This window comes from Camellia sinensis, unplaced genomic scaffold, assembly GCF_055761805.1.
Source record: "Camellia sinensis isolate YWXY unplaced genomic scaffold, ASM5576180v1 Unanchor3, whole genome shotgun sequence".
NCBI lineage: Eukaryota > Viridiplantae > Streptophyta > Magnoliopsida > Ericales > Theaceae > Camellia > Camellia sinensis.
Window position 1 is genome coordinate 15,067,261 of NW_028129178.1, and position 15,907 is coordinate 15,083,167.

At 40.5% G+C, this 15,907-nt stretch overlaps 1 protein-coding gene across 2 annotated transcripts in view; it reads right to left on the reverse strand.

Moving 5' to 3' along the window:
- The window catches only part of LOC114272758 (putative protein phosphatase 2C 47), a 60,603-nt gene that overhangs the window by 37,239 nt on the left and 7,457 nt on the right, over nt 1–15,907 (reverse strand). For both annotated transcript variants that reach the window (XM_082912477.1, XM_082912476.1), the window contains exons 2-3: nt 11,455–11,487; nt 10,551–10,638 (exon numbers count right to left, since the gene is read on the reverse strand). In XM_082912477.1, coding sequence (XP_082768603.1) covers nt 10,551–10,638; nt 11,455–11,487 — 121 coding nt within the window. The remainder of the gene's footprint in view (nt 1–10,550; nt 10,639–11,454; nt 11,488–15,907) is intronic.

A 15,907-nucleotide genomic window follows, 5' to 3' on the forward strand; every position in this document is an offset into this window, starting at 1 on the left:
CACGAATTTGGCCGCTGATGGCCTATTTTCAAGCCTAAGTGTGAAAAAATGTGCATTTTTTTTTACTTAGATTTCAAACCGGAAGCCCCGTGCTAGTTCCGTAAGTTTCCACAACTTCTATTGGTCCTTCCCGAGGTGTTTTGATGCGTTTCCTGGGCCTTCCCGTGACTGTTACACGGTTTTGGCTCCCCATGTCCTATTTTTCAGCTCAAGTGTGAAAAAAGTGACTTTTCCGACATACTTTTCAAACCGGGAGCCCCGTGCTAGTTCGGTGAGTTCCCACAACTTACATTGGTCGCTCTCGAGGTGTGAGGTGTTCCCCGGGCCTTCTCGTGACTGTTACACAATTTTGGCCCTCGATGGCCTATTTTCAGGATTATGTGTGAAAAAAAGTGCATTTTTTGGCTTCGTTTTCAAGTCGGGAGTCCCGTTGAAGTTCCGTAAGTTTCCACAACTTGCAATGGTCTCTCCTGAGGTGTTTGAGGTATTCCTCGGACATTCTCGTGATTGCTACATTGTTTTCAAACCGGAAGTCCCGTGCAAGTTCTGTAAGTTTTCACAACTTACATCGGTCCCCTCCCAAGGTGTTCAAGGCGTTCATTGGGCCTACTCGTGACTGTTACACGACTTTGGTCCCCGATGGCCTATTTTGTAGCTTAAGTGCGAGAAAAATGTCTTTTTCAAATTAGTTTTCAAACCGGAAGTCCCGTGCTAGTTCCGTAAGTTTCCACAACTTACATTGGTCCCTCCCAAGTTGTTTGATGTGTTCCATGGGCCTTCTCGTGACTATTACACGATTTTGGCCCCCTGATGGCCAATTTTCAAGCTTAAGTGTGAGAAACGTGCCTTTTTCGGCTTAGTTTTCAAACCGGCAGTCCCGTGCTAGTTCTGTAAGTTTCAATAACCTACATTGATCCCTCCCAAGGTGTTCCCCGGGTGTTCTACTGAATGCTACAAGATTTTGGCCCCCGATGGCTTATTTCTAACCTTAAGTGTGAAAAAAATGCATTTTTTGACTTAGTTTTCAAGCCGGGAGTCCTGTGCCAGTTCCGTAAGTTTGCACAACTTACATTGGTCCCTACCGAGGTGTTTGGCGTGTTCCCCACGCCTTCTCGTGACCGTTACGCGATTTTGGCCCCCTGATGGCCTATTTTCGAACTTGAGTTTGAAAAAAGTGTCTTTTTCCACTTAGTTTTCAAACCGGGACTCCCGTGCTAGTTCTGTAAATTTCTACCACTTATATTCGTCCCTCTAGAGGTGTTTGAGGGGTTTCGCTAGGGTTCTCGTGACTGTTACACCATTTTGGCCCCCTGATGGCCTATTTTCAAGATTAAGTGTGAAAGAAGTGCAATTTTTGACTTAGTTTTGAAACGAGGAGTCCCGCGCAAGTTCCGTAAATTTTCACAACCTGCATTGGTCCCCCCGAGGTGTTTGAGCTGTTGCTTGGGCCTTCTCGTGACTGTTACACGAATTTGGCCGCTGATGGCCTATTTTCAAGCCTAAGTGTGAAAAAATGTGCATTTTTTTTTACTTAGATTTCAAACCGGAAGTCCCGTGCTAGTTCCGTAAGTTTCCACAACTTCTATTGGTCCTTCCCGAGGTGTTTTGATGCGTTTCCTGGGCCTTCCCGTGACTGTTACACGGTTTTGGCTCCCGATGTCCTATTTTTTAGCTCAAGTGTGAAAAAAGTGACTTTTCCGACATACTTTTCAAACCGGGAGCCCCGTGCTAGTTCGGTGAGTTCCCACAACTTACATTGGTCGCTCTCGAGGTGTGAGGTGTTCCCCGGGCCTTCTCGTGACGGTTACACAATTTTGGCCCTCGATGGCCTATTTTCAGGATTATGTGTGAAAAAAAGTGCATTTTTTGGCTTCGTTTTCAAGTCGGGAGTCTCGTTGAAGTTCCGTAAGTTTCCACAACTTGCAATGGTCTCTCCTGAGGTGTTTGAGGTATTCCTCGGACATTCTCGTGATTGCTACATTGTTTTCAAACCGGAAGTCCCGTGCTAGTTCTGTAAGTTTTCACAACTTACATCGGTCCCCTCCCAAGGTGTTCAAGGCGTTCATTGGGCCTACTCGTGACTGTTACACGACTTTGGTCCCCGATGGCCTATTTTGTAGCTTAAGTGCGAGAAAAATGTCTTTTTCAAATTAGTTTTCAAACCGGAAGTCCCGTGCTAGTTCCGTAAGTTTCCACAACTTACATTGGTCCCTCCCAAGTTGTTTGATGTGTTCCATGGGCCTTCTCGTGACTATTACACGATTTTGGCCCCCTGATGGCCAATTTTCAAGCTTAAGTGTGAGAAACGTGCCTTTTTCGGCTTAGTTTTCAAACCGGCAGTCCCGTGCTAGTTCTGTAAGTTTCAATAACCTACATTGATCCCTCCCAAGGTGTTCCCCGGGTGTTCTACTGAATGCTACAAGATTTTGGCCCCCGATGGCTTATTTCTAACCTTAAGTGTGAAAAAAATGCATTTTTTGACTTAGTTTTCAAGCCGGGAGTCCTGTGCCAGTTCCGTAAGTTTGCACAACTTACATTGGTCCCTACCGAGGTGTTTGGCGTGTTCCCCACGCCTTCTCGTGACCGTTACGCGATTTTGGCCCCCTGATGGCCTATTTTCGAACTTGAGTTTGAAAAAAGTGTCTTTTTCCACTTAGTTTTCAAACCGGGACTCCCGTGCTAGTTCTGTAAATTTCTACCACTTATATTCGTCCCTCTAGAGGTGTTTGAGGGGTTTCGCTAGGGTTCTCGTGACTGTTACACCATTTTGGCCCCCTGATGGCCTATTTTAAAGATTAAGTGTGAAAGAAGTGCAATTTTTGACTTAGTTTTGAAACGAGGAGTCCCGCGCAAGTTCCGTAAATTTTCACAACCAGCATTGGTCCCCCCGAGGTGTTTGAGCTGTTGCTTGGGCCTTCTCGTGACTGTTACACGAATTTGGCCGCTGATGGCCTATTTTCAAACCTAAGTGTGAAAAAATGTGCATTTTTTTTTACTTAGATTTCAAACCGGAAGTCCCGTGCTAGTTCCGTAAGTTTCCACAACTTCTATTGGTCCTTCCCGAGGTGTTTTGATGCGTTTCCTGGGTCTTCCCGTGACTGTTACACGGTTTTGGCTCCCCATGTCCTATTTTTCAGCTCAAGTGTGAAAAAAGTGACTTTTCCGACATACTTTTCAAACCGGGAGCCCCGTGCTAGTTCGGTGAGTTCCCACAACTTACATTGGTCGCTCTCGAGGTGTGAGGTGTTCCCCGGGCCTTCTCGTGACTGTTACACAATTTTGGCCCTCGATGGCCTATTTTCAGGATTATGTGTGAAAAAAAGTGCATTTTTTGGCTTCGTTTTCACGTCGGGAGTCCCGTTGAAGTTCCGTAAGTTTCCACAACTTGCAATGGTCTCTCCTGAGGTGTTTGAGGTATTCCTCGGACATTCTCGTGATTGCTACATTGTTTTCAAACCGGAAGTCCCGTGCTAGTTCTGTAAGTTTTCACAACTTACATCGGTCCCCTCCCAAGGTGTTCAAGGCGTTCATTGGGCCTACTCGTGACTGTTACACGACTTTGGTCCCCGATGGCCTATTTTGTAGCTTAAGTGCGAGAAAAATGTCTTTTTCAAATTAGTTTTCAAACCGGAAGTCCCGTGCTAGTTCCGTAAGTTTCCACAACTTACATTGGTCCCTCCCAAGTTGTTTGATGTGTTCCATGGGCCTTCTCGTGACTATTACACGATTTTGGCCCCCTGATGGCCAATTTTCAAGCTTAAGTGTGAGAAACGTGCCTTTTTCGGCTTAGTTTTCAAACCGGCAGTCCCGTGCTAGTTCTGTAAGTTTCAATAACCTACATTGATCCCTCCCAAGGTGTTCCCCGGGTGTTCTACTGAATGCTACAAGATTTTGGCCCCCGATGGCTTATTTCTAACCTTAAGTGTGAAAAAAATGCATTTTTTGACTTAGTTTTCAAGCCGGGAGTCCTGTGCCAGTTCCGTAAGTTTGCACAACTTACATTGGTCCCTACCGAGGTGTTTGGCGTGTTCCCCACGCCTTCTCGTGACCGTTACGCGATTTTGGCCCCCTGATGGCCTATTTTCGAACTTAAGTTTGAAAAAAGTGTCTTTTTCCACTTAGTTTTCAAACCGGGACTCCCGTGCTAGTTCTGTAAATTTCTACCACTTATATTCGTCCCTCTAGAGGTGTTTGAGGGGTTTCGCTAGGGTTCTCGTGACTGTTACACCATTTTGGCCCCCTGATGGCCTATTTTCAAGATTAAGTGTGAAAGAAGTGCAATTTTTGACTTAGTTTTGAAACGAGGAGTCCCGCGCAAGTTCCGTAAATTTTCACAACCTGCATTGGTCCCCCCGAGGTGTTTGAGCTGTTGCTTGGTCCTTCTCGTGACTGTTACACGAATTTGGCCGCTGATGGCCTATTTTCAAGCCTAAGTGTGAAAAAATGTGCATTTTTTTTTACTTAGATTTCAAACCGGAAGTCCCGTGCTAGTTCCGTAAGTTTCCACAACTTCTATTGGTCCTTCCCGAGGTGTTTTGATGCGTTTCCTGGGCCTTCCCGTGACTGTTACACGGTTTTGGCTCCCGATGTCCTATTTTTCAGCTCAAGTGTGAAAAAAGTGACTTTTCCGACATACTTTTCAAACCGGGAGCCCCGTGCAAGTTCGGTGAGTTCCCACAACTTACATTGGTCGCTCTCGAGGTGTGAGGTGTTCCCCGGGCCTTCTCGTGACTGTTACACAATTTTGGCCCTCGATGGCCTATTTTCAGGATTATGTGTGAAAAAAAGTGCATTTTTTGGCTTCGTTTTCACGTCGGGAGTCCCGTTGAAGTTCCGTAAGTTTCCACAACTTGCAATGGTCTCTCCTGAGGTGTTTGAGGTATTCCTCGGACATTCTCGTGATTGCTACATTGTTTTCAAACCGGAAGTCCCGTGCTAGTTCTGTAAGTTTTCACAACTTACATCGGTCCCCTCCCAAGGTGTTCAAGGCGTTCATTGGGCCTACTCGTGACTGTTACACGACTTTGGTCCCCGATGGCCTATTTTGTAGCTTAAGTGCGAGAAAAATGTCTTTTTCAAATTAGTTTTCAAACCGGAAGTCCCGTGCTAGTTCCGTAAGTTTCCACAACTTACATTGGTCCCTCCCAAGTTGTTTGATGTGTTCCATGGGCCTTCTCGTGACTATTACACGATTTTGGCCCCCTGATGGCCAATTTTCAAGCTTAAGTGTGAGAAACGTGCCTTTTTCGACTTAGTTTTCAAACCGGCAGTCCCGTGCTAGTTCTGTAAGTTTCAATAACCTACATTGATCCCTCCCAAGGTGTTCCCCGGGTGTTCTACTGAATGCTACAAGATTTTGGCCCCCGATGGCTTATTTCTAACCTTAAGTGTGAAAAAAATGCATTTTTTGACTTAGTTTTCAAGCCGGGAGTCCTGTGCCAGTTCCGTAAGTTTGCACAACTTACATTGGTCCCTACCGAGGTGTTTGGCGTGTTCCCCACGCCTTCTCGTGACCGTTACGCGATTTTGGCCCCCTGATGGCCTATTTTCGAACTTGAGTTTGAAAAAAGTGTCTTTTTCCACTTAGTTTTCAAACCGGGACTCCCGTGCTAGTTCTGTAAATTTCTACCACTTATATTCGTCCCTCTAGAGGTGTTTGAGGGGTTTCGCTAGGGTTCTCGTGACTGTTACACCATTTTGGCCCCCTGATGGCCTATTTTCAAGATTAAGTGTGAAAGAAGTGCAATTTTTGACTTAGTTTTGAAACGAGGAGTCCCGCGCAAGTTCCGTAAATTTTCACAACCTGCATTGGTCCCCCCGAGGTGTTTGAGCTGTTGCTTGGTCCTTCTCGTGACTGTTACACGAATTTGGCCGCTGATGGCCTATTTTCAAGCCTAAGTGTGAAAAAATGTGCATTTTTTTTTACTTAGATTTCAAACCGGAAGTCCCGTGCTAGTTCCGTAAGTTTCCACAACTTCTATTGGTCCTTCCCGAGGTGTTTTGATGCGTTTCCTGGGCCTTCCCGTGACTGTTACACGGTTTTGGCTCCCGATGTCCTATTTTTCAGCTCAAGTGTGAAAAAAGTGACTTTTCCGACATACTTTTCAAACCGGGAGCCCCGTGCTAGTTCGGTGAGTTCCCACAACTTACATTGGTCGCTCTCGAGGTGTGAGGTGTTCCCCGGGCCTTCTCGTGACTGTTACACAATTTTGGCCCTCGATGGCCTATTTTCAGGATTATGTGTGAAAAAAAGTGCATTTTTTGGCTTCGTTTTCAAGTCGGGAGTCCCGTTGAAGTTCCGTAAGTTTCCACAACTTGCAATGGTCTCTCCTGAGGTGTTTGAGGTATTCCTCGGACATTCTCGTGATTGCTACATTGTTTTCAAACCGGAAGTCCCGTGCTAGTTCTGTAAGTTTTCACAACTTACATCGGTCCCCTCCCAAGGTGTTCAAGGCGTTCATTGGGCCTACTCGTGACTGTTACACGACTTTGGTCCCCGATGGCCTATTTTGTAGCTTAAGTGCGAGAAAAATGTCTTTTTCAAATTAGTTTTCAAACCGGAAGTCCCGTGCTAGTTCCGTAAGTTTCCACAACTTACATTGGTCCCTCCCAAGTTGTTTGATGTGTTCCATGGGCCTTCTCGTGACTATTACACGATTTTGGCCCCCTGATGGCCAATTTTCAAGCTTAAGTGTGAGAAACGTGCCTTTTTCGGCTTAGTTTTCAAACCGGCAGTCCCGTGCTAGTTCTGTAAGTTTCAATAACCTACATTGATCCCTCCCAAGGTGTTCCCCGGGTGTTCTACTGAATGCTACAAGATTTTGGCCCCCGATGGCTTATTTCTAACCTTAAGTGTGAAAAAAATGCATTTTTTGACTTAGTTTTCAAGCCGGGAGTCCTGTGCCAGTTCCGTAAGTTTGCACAACTTACATTGGTCCCTACCGAGGTGTTTGGCGTGTTCCCCACGCCTTCTCGTGACCGTTACGCGATTTTGGCCCCCTGATGGCCTATTTTCGAACTTGAGTTTGAAAAAAGTGTCTTTTTCCACTTAGTTTTCAAACCGGGACTCCCGTGCTAGTTCTGTAAATTTCTACCACTTATATTCGTCCCTCTAGAGGTGTTTGAGGGGTTTCGCTAGGGTTCTCGTGACTGTTACACCATTTTGGCCCCCTGATGGCCTATTTTCAAGATTAAGTGTGAAAGAAGTGCAATTTTTGACTTAGTTTTGAAACGAGGAGTCCCGCGCAAGTTCCGTAAATTTTCACAACCTGCATTGGTCCCCCCGAGGTGTTTGAGCTGTTGCTTGGGCCTTCTCGTGACTGTTACACGAATTTGGCCGCTGATGGCCTATTTTCAAGCCTAAGTGTGAAAAAATATGCATTTTTTTTTACTTAGATTTCAAACCGGAAGTCCCGTGCTAGTTCCGTAAGTTTCCACAACTTCTATTAGTCCTTCCCGAGGTGTTTTGATGCGTTTCCTGGGCCTTCCCATGACTGTTACACGGTTTTGGCTCCCCATGTCCTATTTTTCAGCTCAAGTGTGAAAAAAGTGACTTTTCCGACATACTTTTCAAACCGGGAGCCCCGTGCTAGTTCGGTGAGTTCCCACAACTTACATTGGTCGCTCTCGAGGTGTGAGGTGTTCCCCGGGCCTTCTCGTGACTGTTACACAATTTTGGCCCTCGATGGCCTATTTTCAGGATTAAGTGTGAAAAAAAGTGCATTTTTTGGCTTCGTTTTCAAGTCGGGAGTCCCGTTGAAGTTCCGTAAGTTTCCACAACTTGCAATGGTCTCTCCTGAGGTGTTTGAGGTATTCGTCGGACATTCTCGTGATTGCTACATTGTTTTCAAACCGGAAGTCCCATGCTAGTTCTGTAAGTTTTCACAACTTACATCGGTCCCCTCCCAAGGTGTTCAAGGCGTTCATTGGGCCTACTCGTGACTGTTACACGACTTTGGTCCCCGATGGCCTATTTTGTAGCTTAAGTGCGAGAAAAATGTCTTTTTCAAATTAGTTTTCAAACCGGAAGTCCCGTGCTAGTTCCGTAAGTTTCCACAACTTACATTGGTCCCTTCCAAGTTGTTTGATGTGTTCCATGGGCCTTCTCGTGACTATTACACGATTTTGGCCCGCGATGGCCTATTTTCACAATTAAGTTTGAGAAAATTACCTTTTTGGACTTATTTTTCAAATCGGGAGTCCCGTGCTAGTTCCTTTGAGGTGTTCCCCGGCCCTTCTCATGACTGTTACACAATTTTAGCCTCCGATGGCCTATTTTCAACCTTAGGTGTGAAAAAATTACATTTTTTGACTTAGTTTTCAAACCGGAATCTCTTGCCAGTTCCATAAGTTTCCACAACTTACATTGGTCCTTCCCAAGGTGTTCGAGGTATTCCGTGGGCCTTCTCGTGACTGTTACACGATTTTGGCCCCTAATGAACTATTTTCAAGCTTAAGTGTGAAAAAGGTGTCTTTTTTGTCTTAGTTTTCAAACCGGGAGTCCCGTGCTAGTTCCGTAAGTTTCCACAACTTCTATTGGTCCTTCGCAAGGTGTTTGAGGTATTCCCTGGAAAATCTCCATAAGCCGGCTGCATGGCATATGCTATACCGTACAAAATGTTGGATGACAATAAAAAGCAAATGTAAAAATGAGGATATAGACACAGACACAGACAGGGGGGGGCACAACAATAAGAAATGACTACATTTCTCTAAAGCTATAAGTAGCACGAAGCATAGACAATATGAGGTGCTACATTTCTCTAGAGCTACAAGTAGGCATGAAGCATAGACAATATGAGGTGAAGGAGCACAGGATGGTTTAAGAGTAGCAACGAAGCCAGAAAATATTGTCAAGAAGGAATAACAGAAACTATGTTATAGGTGCCTCAAAGACAGAAGAAAAACACACCAAAAAAAAAAAAAAATGAGAATTGAGACCATGAGAAAGGACATAGTTATTCTAACATTGAAAAAAATATATATATACATATATATATATATGTGTGTGTGTACTCTAAGAACAACCATACGCAAGAGGAACCATGTTGCCAACCTCAACCCAAGTAACCATGATTAGTCTGAGTTCAGTACATTGGAGTATAAGAAACATCTGAACTATCAATAATACCAAAATGCTAGAAACACTTAAAAAAAAAAAATACCAACAGAGCGCTTGTACATAGGTCCCACCACTTGGTATGGGATTCACCAAATATTTTGTCTAGTTGGTACGCTTGTTAGTTGTCCTAACATTTTTGTTAATAATTAAGTGATAGAGATTATATGCTATAAACCATGGAACTATTCCTTGAAAATAAACCAAATATTACAAATAGCATGTGGAATACTTAATATAAGAACAGCCCTTCAGACCTCCAAATGACACGCTGCTTCCATATTGTCAATTGGAACAATTTAAAATTTTCCATGTCAAACCACACTAGAACCAAGATAACTCCATTTGTGGCATTTGGTTAAAGTGGATCTACTTCAAATTAAACAAAAAGTTAGCTTTTTTCAGAAAAACATCCAATCATGCCTCTTAGCTTATTGGTTGTTTTGGGCCCACTGGTACTTGCATTGAATTTATCAACAACAAAAAAAGAATTTATCAACAAAAAAAAATTAAAAAAAATACTTGCATTGTAGTATATTAACTTTAAAACTTGGCCCCTGGCAAAAGTTATAATTCTATATGTGACCCAATTGTAGCACTTTTTAAACAACCTTTGCCTAACACATTCCCAGCTGATTTTGTCAGTGTACCTAAATAAGCACCTTCAAATAGGTCTAGCAACCCCAAACGGACCCTCAAAGACAGTTCTAGATAAAAAAAATTCAAGTTTTGATACTTGTTGCCTGCTTATCTAATACCTGTGAACTCACATAACCCAACCATCTAAATAAGGGGAACCAACAGGTCAGTTATTCCCCTGAATCTTTCTATATATCAAATCCACATCGTTAATTTTCTTAAAGCATCAGATAGTTCTAGAATATAGCAAAAAGCAGACAATCATACATTGATAAAGAAAAAAACCATTTTGTAAAGTAGTTCTGGTGTTTAAATTTGTAGCACATTTCTGATAACTTCAATTGTAAGGCATCTGTATTACATAAGGCTGCAGTCCTGAATTTTACTTCTGCCAAACTAGTTTCAATTGGTGCAGTAAAGCTTATCTAAAGGACCATCTAAAGTTGTGAAGCAAAGATTTTGTCACATGACATATATGAAACTACATCAATCATCCTCAATACAAATTATCGTGACAAACATATATACATATTCCACTAATTGGGACTGAAGTGGGTGTACTTTAAAGGGGACAATTTGTTTAGTGGTTTTAAATGCAGGCCTAATAACCTTGAAGTAGTGAGTGTGAATACAAGGCAGCAACTTTGTACATAATGATTAAAGGTCAGCTCTGTACCTAGAACCCCATTAATAGGAACTAAACTATGTGTATTTCTATATATAAATATATATATATACCTTTATTGATCACTTCATTATAAGATCAAAATCAAAACTCAAGAGAATTGCTTACCTCTTCTAACACCAATTTGATCCAAGAATGGCCCAGATTGCCTAACTAAATATGCCAAAAGTTCTGGTACATCGAGCGGTGGAACTTCCTACATCAGATATATAAGAAAAGCAGAAGAAAAGAAAACATTCAGCATAGTGTATTATAGATTGTAGGAAACTAGAATCATCAATATATCCAATCTATGACAAATGTCAATCAATCCTAAGGAACAAACATACTACACCACCACATATGAAATTTTGACTATGCCTATTGGTCTATAATTAAACCTAGGCCTGAGGTTTAGGCATCTACGTACGTGAGATGTTAGAATGTGATAAATATTGCAACATGAAACACATATCAAGGACACAATGGCATGTCAATATCCATTACAAAATGGTGTTGAACACAACCACCTTGATAAAAGAAGAAGACGAAGAAGAAAAATGGCATTCATGTCCAATACAAACACCATATTGCAAAAAAATTTGTTTTCCCTGAAGAATGAAACACAATGCTAGCCTTTCAGTCTGCACAACTACAGCAGCATGAACTCCAACAGGACATGACCCTCCCAATTAATGAGTACAACCACATATCATCCAACTAACAACTCAAACATAGGATGTAGGAAAAGGATTACAATAAACGTTGGAATCATAAGATTCATATTATTGACGGCTGAGAAAACAACTTCCAGTCAACAGTGCTTATATGACTATTACGTCATTGTTGAAACAACTCTCCATTTTTTAGAAAATAAATAAATATATATTAAATAAAATTCAATATTTTATCTCCTTTTCTTCCCCTAGTGCCTTCAGAAAGAAAATATAGATTATAGACTCAAAAAAAAAAAGTTCTAAAAAAATTAACACATTAACGAATGATACATGAAGAGGAGTAGTTCAATACTAACCTTTGAATCAGTTGGGTCCTTGCAGATTGCTTTCTGCAAAATAAATAATTGGGTAACAGATTAATAACGAACATATGAATCCAGCTTGCAATTCTAACGTAAAATGAAAAATAAGTAGATATGCATCAATTACTAACAAAGATAATGATCAGGAAATTCTATCATTTAGAAACAAGTTTATACATTATTACCAAGCATTCACTTCCTATATTGGAATGAATCAAAACACATGTTATAGTTAGCAGCAACATTCGCACTAATCTTATGTTTATGGCCTTCCTTTTAATGAAAAAATGTTTATGCCTTAGGACATAACTAGTTCCTTGCATACCTTCAATGGACATGGTATGCCACTTGATGCATAAATATTGATCCCAAATAATAGCCAGCCTCGAAAGAACATAACAAGAGTACAAGACTGACAATGTATGAAACTTAATAGTCAAAACTACTGCATTTACTGCCATGCCAAAAAATCTCAATTCAAATTATAATGGATCTACAATGTTGACTTTCAAAAAACAACTAGTTGCGTCTCTCAAAAACGGAAGGAGTGATAAGAGTAGTAAAAACATTTTTACGCAGTTTGAACAGGGTGGCAAGAGAAGTAAAAACATTTTTACGTAGTTTAATTTAAACAGGAAGATCCAACCTTGTGAGATCATTCCCTGTTGAATAAACCATGTTGGGAACTTTTAGAGATGCATACTTAGGTGATATACGTCCCAATGTCCCGTATTACCTTGCATGGACCAAGGATGGAAGAATAAACAGCAATCTACAACTTTAAGAAGATCATTTTTTATTGAAAATCGTAAAAGGCAATGAGTCTCATGAAGAGCCAACAAAAAATATACATAGTTTTGTAAATAAGAAAAATCCAAAAGAGCTTCAACAGGGTGCAAACCGGAGTACATGCAGAGGAGCAAAAATGACACACAAAAAATATCTTTAGAATTGACCAAAAAAGTCCAATGATCGCAGCAAACCCCTATAGGCCACACAAATAAACTGCTTAAAAGAAGGGAAAAAAATGCTTCCATGGTCACAAACACCTCACTCCTTGAAATGAAGTCCTATACCTCTCCTTCCATAGACAACAAAAGAGGCATTAAGGACACACTTCTTAAACTACATCCTCACTTGCTCACTCTAGACCAGCAACTGGAGTCCAACAACTCTTAACACAAACTTTGGCATAAAACACGCCATCTGACAGAGGCAAAATGTAGCACGGACACGGGACATGACACGGACACGACACGGACACTCCATTCTTACATTGTGCTAATCTAACATGCATCGCCCTTAATACCAGCCACGCTTCGCCGTGGAAAAAATCATCGCAGCCACTCTATGGGAACATTTACTCTGGTGAAAGTTTCCTGCAGTTGAAATGCAAAATGTCATGCTTTTTGGTAACTATACAGTGCCATTCCTAGGGATCAAAATCTACGTATATCCCATGATCTACGTATATCCCAAATTTTAATTGACTTGTATAAATCTTTCTTAGCCAGGCTTAAAATATAACCCTAATAAGCCCTCATCTATAAACAGGGTTTTATTTCTCATCTTTTGGTCAAACGACTATTGCAGTAACATTTCAAATCAAAAATTAATTTGACAATGCTAAAGATCTAGTGATTCAGATAAAGTGCTAATGCTTCACACTTAAAATGTTGTTTGGCACTTGAATAAGGTCTAGGAGGAGATTTAGCCCTCAAAATGGAAAAGAATTTGCTTAGGATTGATAACATAACATGACAGAGATTATGAATTGTTCATTTTATTCAATTAAACCAGTACAAATTTGCTTTATGCCAATCAATTCTGCAATCAATATAATAATCAATTAGACACAAAAGGATTCCCTTTTTCTTTTCTTTTTTGCTTCTTCCTGTCGAAAATCAAAATGGACAAAAACCACGGGACCCCGTAGCCAACCAATTCACCATTAGTAAGGGAAAAAAAAAAAAAGAAACAACCCAACCCTAACCCAGTTCATATGCCTTAGGTGTTGAATCCTAAAACTTGTTAGCGTGTTTCTTATACCACTAGAAATCGGTGATGTTTGTTCCTGAATGGTTGGTAGAGTATCAAGCATCCATGATACTCAGTGAATTCACCACAAATTAAACGCGATCCACCATTGACTAGGAAATCACCAAAACAAACTTGAAATGTATTAAAGTGATGTAAAACGCATATTAATCTATTGATAGTGCAAGCGAATATGGATGCTTCTCTTATTTGACAAATTTATTTTGGTTACAACTAGTTTAATTCTCCTCCCATACGAAATTGCTGGTCCATTTTAACTATTCCAAACATCCCAAAAAAATCATCTATGTTTTTTTATTTATTCTTTCTTTCAATTTGTAGGGAAAAAAATACATTATTTATTGACCCTACTAAAAGGCATGAATGCTGAAAATTGACAAACAGTTGGGGATGGAACGAGTATTTATAAATGAGATGACTTGAAGACCAATCCCATCCAAAATCCAAGTTAAAACCACCTTAGACTTTGCAAAATCGTTGGCCACTGCTCGAGCCATGAAAATCCCTAGAGATTGGGTGTCTGCTTCCACTTGAGATCTCAGTTTTTTAATAGATTGGGTGTCTGCTTCCACTTGAGATCTCAGTTTTTTAATAGATGGAAACAAAGTTGATTGAAAACTCACAATTTTCATACAATGGAAGATTTTTTCTTTCAAGCTTGTCCCTTGGCTATCCTTCAAGTCAAAATTTTCCTATAAAAAATTGGATATGTTGTGGCTAAAATTTTTCTTTATACTTTTGTTTGGATTTGACTTGCTTTCATATGTATTTTTTCTTCTATGATTTTGCTAAGCAGTCAAGTCATACAAGGAGGGTTATTTCCATTCTAGTTACTCCCAATATGTATTATTATTTCTTCTATGATTTTGCTAAGCAGACACAAAGGAGGAATAAAATGATTGATATTTGCTCCCAATAGGTATTATTTCTTCAATTGTGATTTTGAAGGTTGGAGCTAGTCCTCCTATGCATTTATACATCAACTTCTCAGCACACCAAAATCCCATCCAATCAATTTCCATTTGATTCAAATTCTTGTTAGCCCTCCCACACATAGGAGAATATAATGATTGATGTTGGCCCTCCAGTACTACTAAATCAAAGACAGCCTAAGTTTTCTAATCCAAGATTAAATAGTCTGAGAATTCAACATGACCAGCCTTAAGACAACCAACTTTATTTTGTTCATGTTGTATCTCAAGGGGGAATAATGATGGAGAATTTTCCTCTTCCCGGTAGATAAAATCCAGAACGAGACACAAGGAGAAATCCCGGGCAAAAATTACATAACAGGGAAAAAGGCCAAACTATACATCAACCCATAAGCTAAATTCTTCCGGCAAATCAATCAAGAAACAAAAGAAAGAGATTCCTAATAGTATTTATCAAAAGAGAGAGAGAGAGAGAGATTCCTAACAGTAATCTACGTTACACGGACTCGGGTGCGGATATCGGGTACGGGTGTGCATCTAAGGGTCGGACACTTTAAAATTAAAAATTAAAAATACGTGGATACGGATCCAAATTAGGATACGGATACGGAGATACACGTTAAATCGTTATTTTTAAATATATTTATTATATGAAGATGAGTTTAAAAAGTTTAAGGAATAACAAATTTTATTAAAAAAATAACAAATAAATAATGAATAAAAATTATAAACATTATTTTAGACATAAAATAAATTATATTATATATGATAAAATAAATTATTTTAATTTTAGACATAAAAGTTATGTTATTTATGATATATTATATTATATAATATTTTTTTGAATAAATAATATTATATAATATGAATAATATTATATTAATATAATTTATATTATATATAATTCAAATTATATTAAAAAGAAAAGTCAGAGACCTATAGAAATAAAAATTGTGTTAGCTTCGCAGAGACGACGGAAGGGGAAGACCTAGAAAATTGGTTGGTAGAGCAATGACTTCGCAGAGACGACGGAAGGGGAAGACGACGAAGAGAGTCCGAGATCGAGATCAAAGGGGAAGACGACGAAGCACAATACATCGACTTCGCAGATCAAGCTTCGCAGATCGATCAACTTCACAGATCGATCGATGATCTGCAACCGATTGAAGTCAAAGGCCAGGTTCTCTCCTTGCTCTCTTCTCTTTCGATTCTTCTGCCGTATCCGTTTCTAAGAAGTCGTATCCCGCACCCGTACCCGTGTTGTCTCAACACAGGTACCTTCGAAATTCCAAAGAGTCCGTGTAACATAGGTAGAGGGAAAGAAACTTGAGGCAACAGAAGATGGGCAACCCACAAACACTCATCCACAGGAGCCGAAATACATAAAGAGAGGCTAGGACAACCCTCACAAGGGTCGACTAGGCCAGAGGAGCTTTCAGCTGAAGTCGAAACAGCTC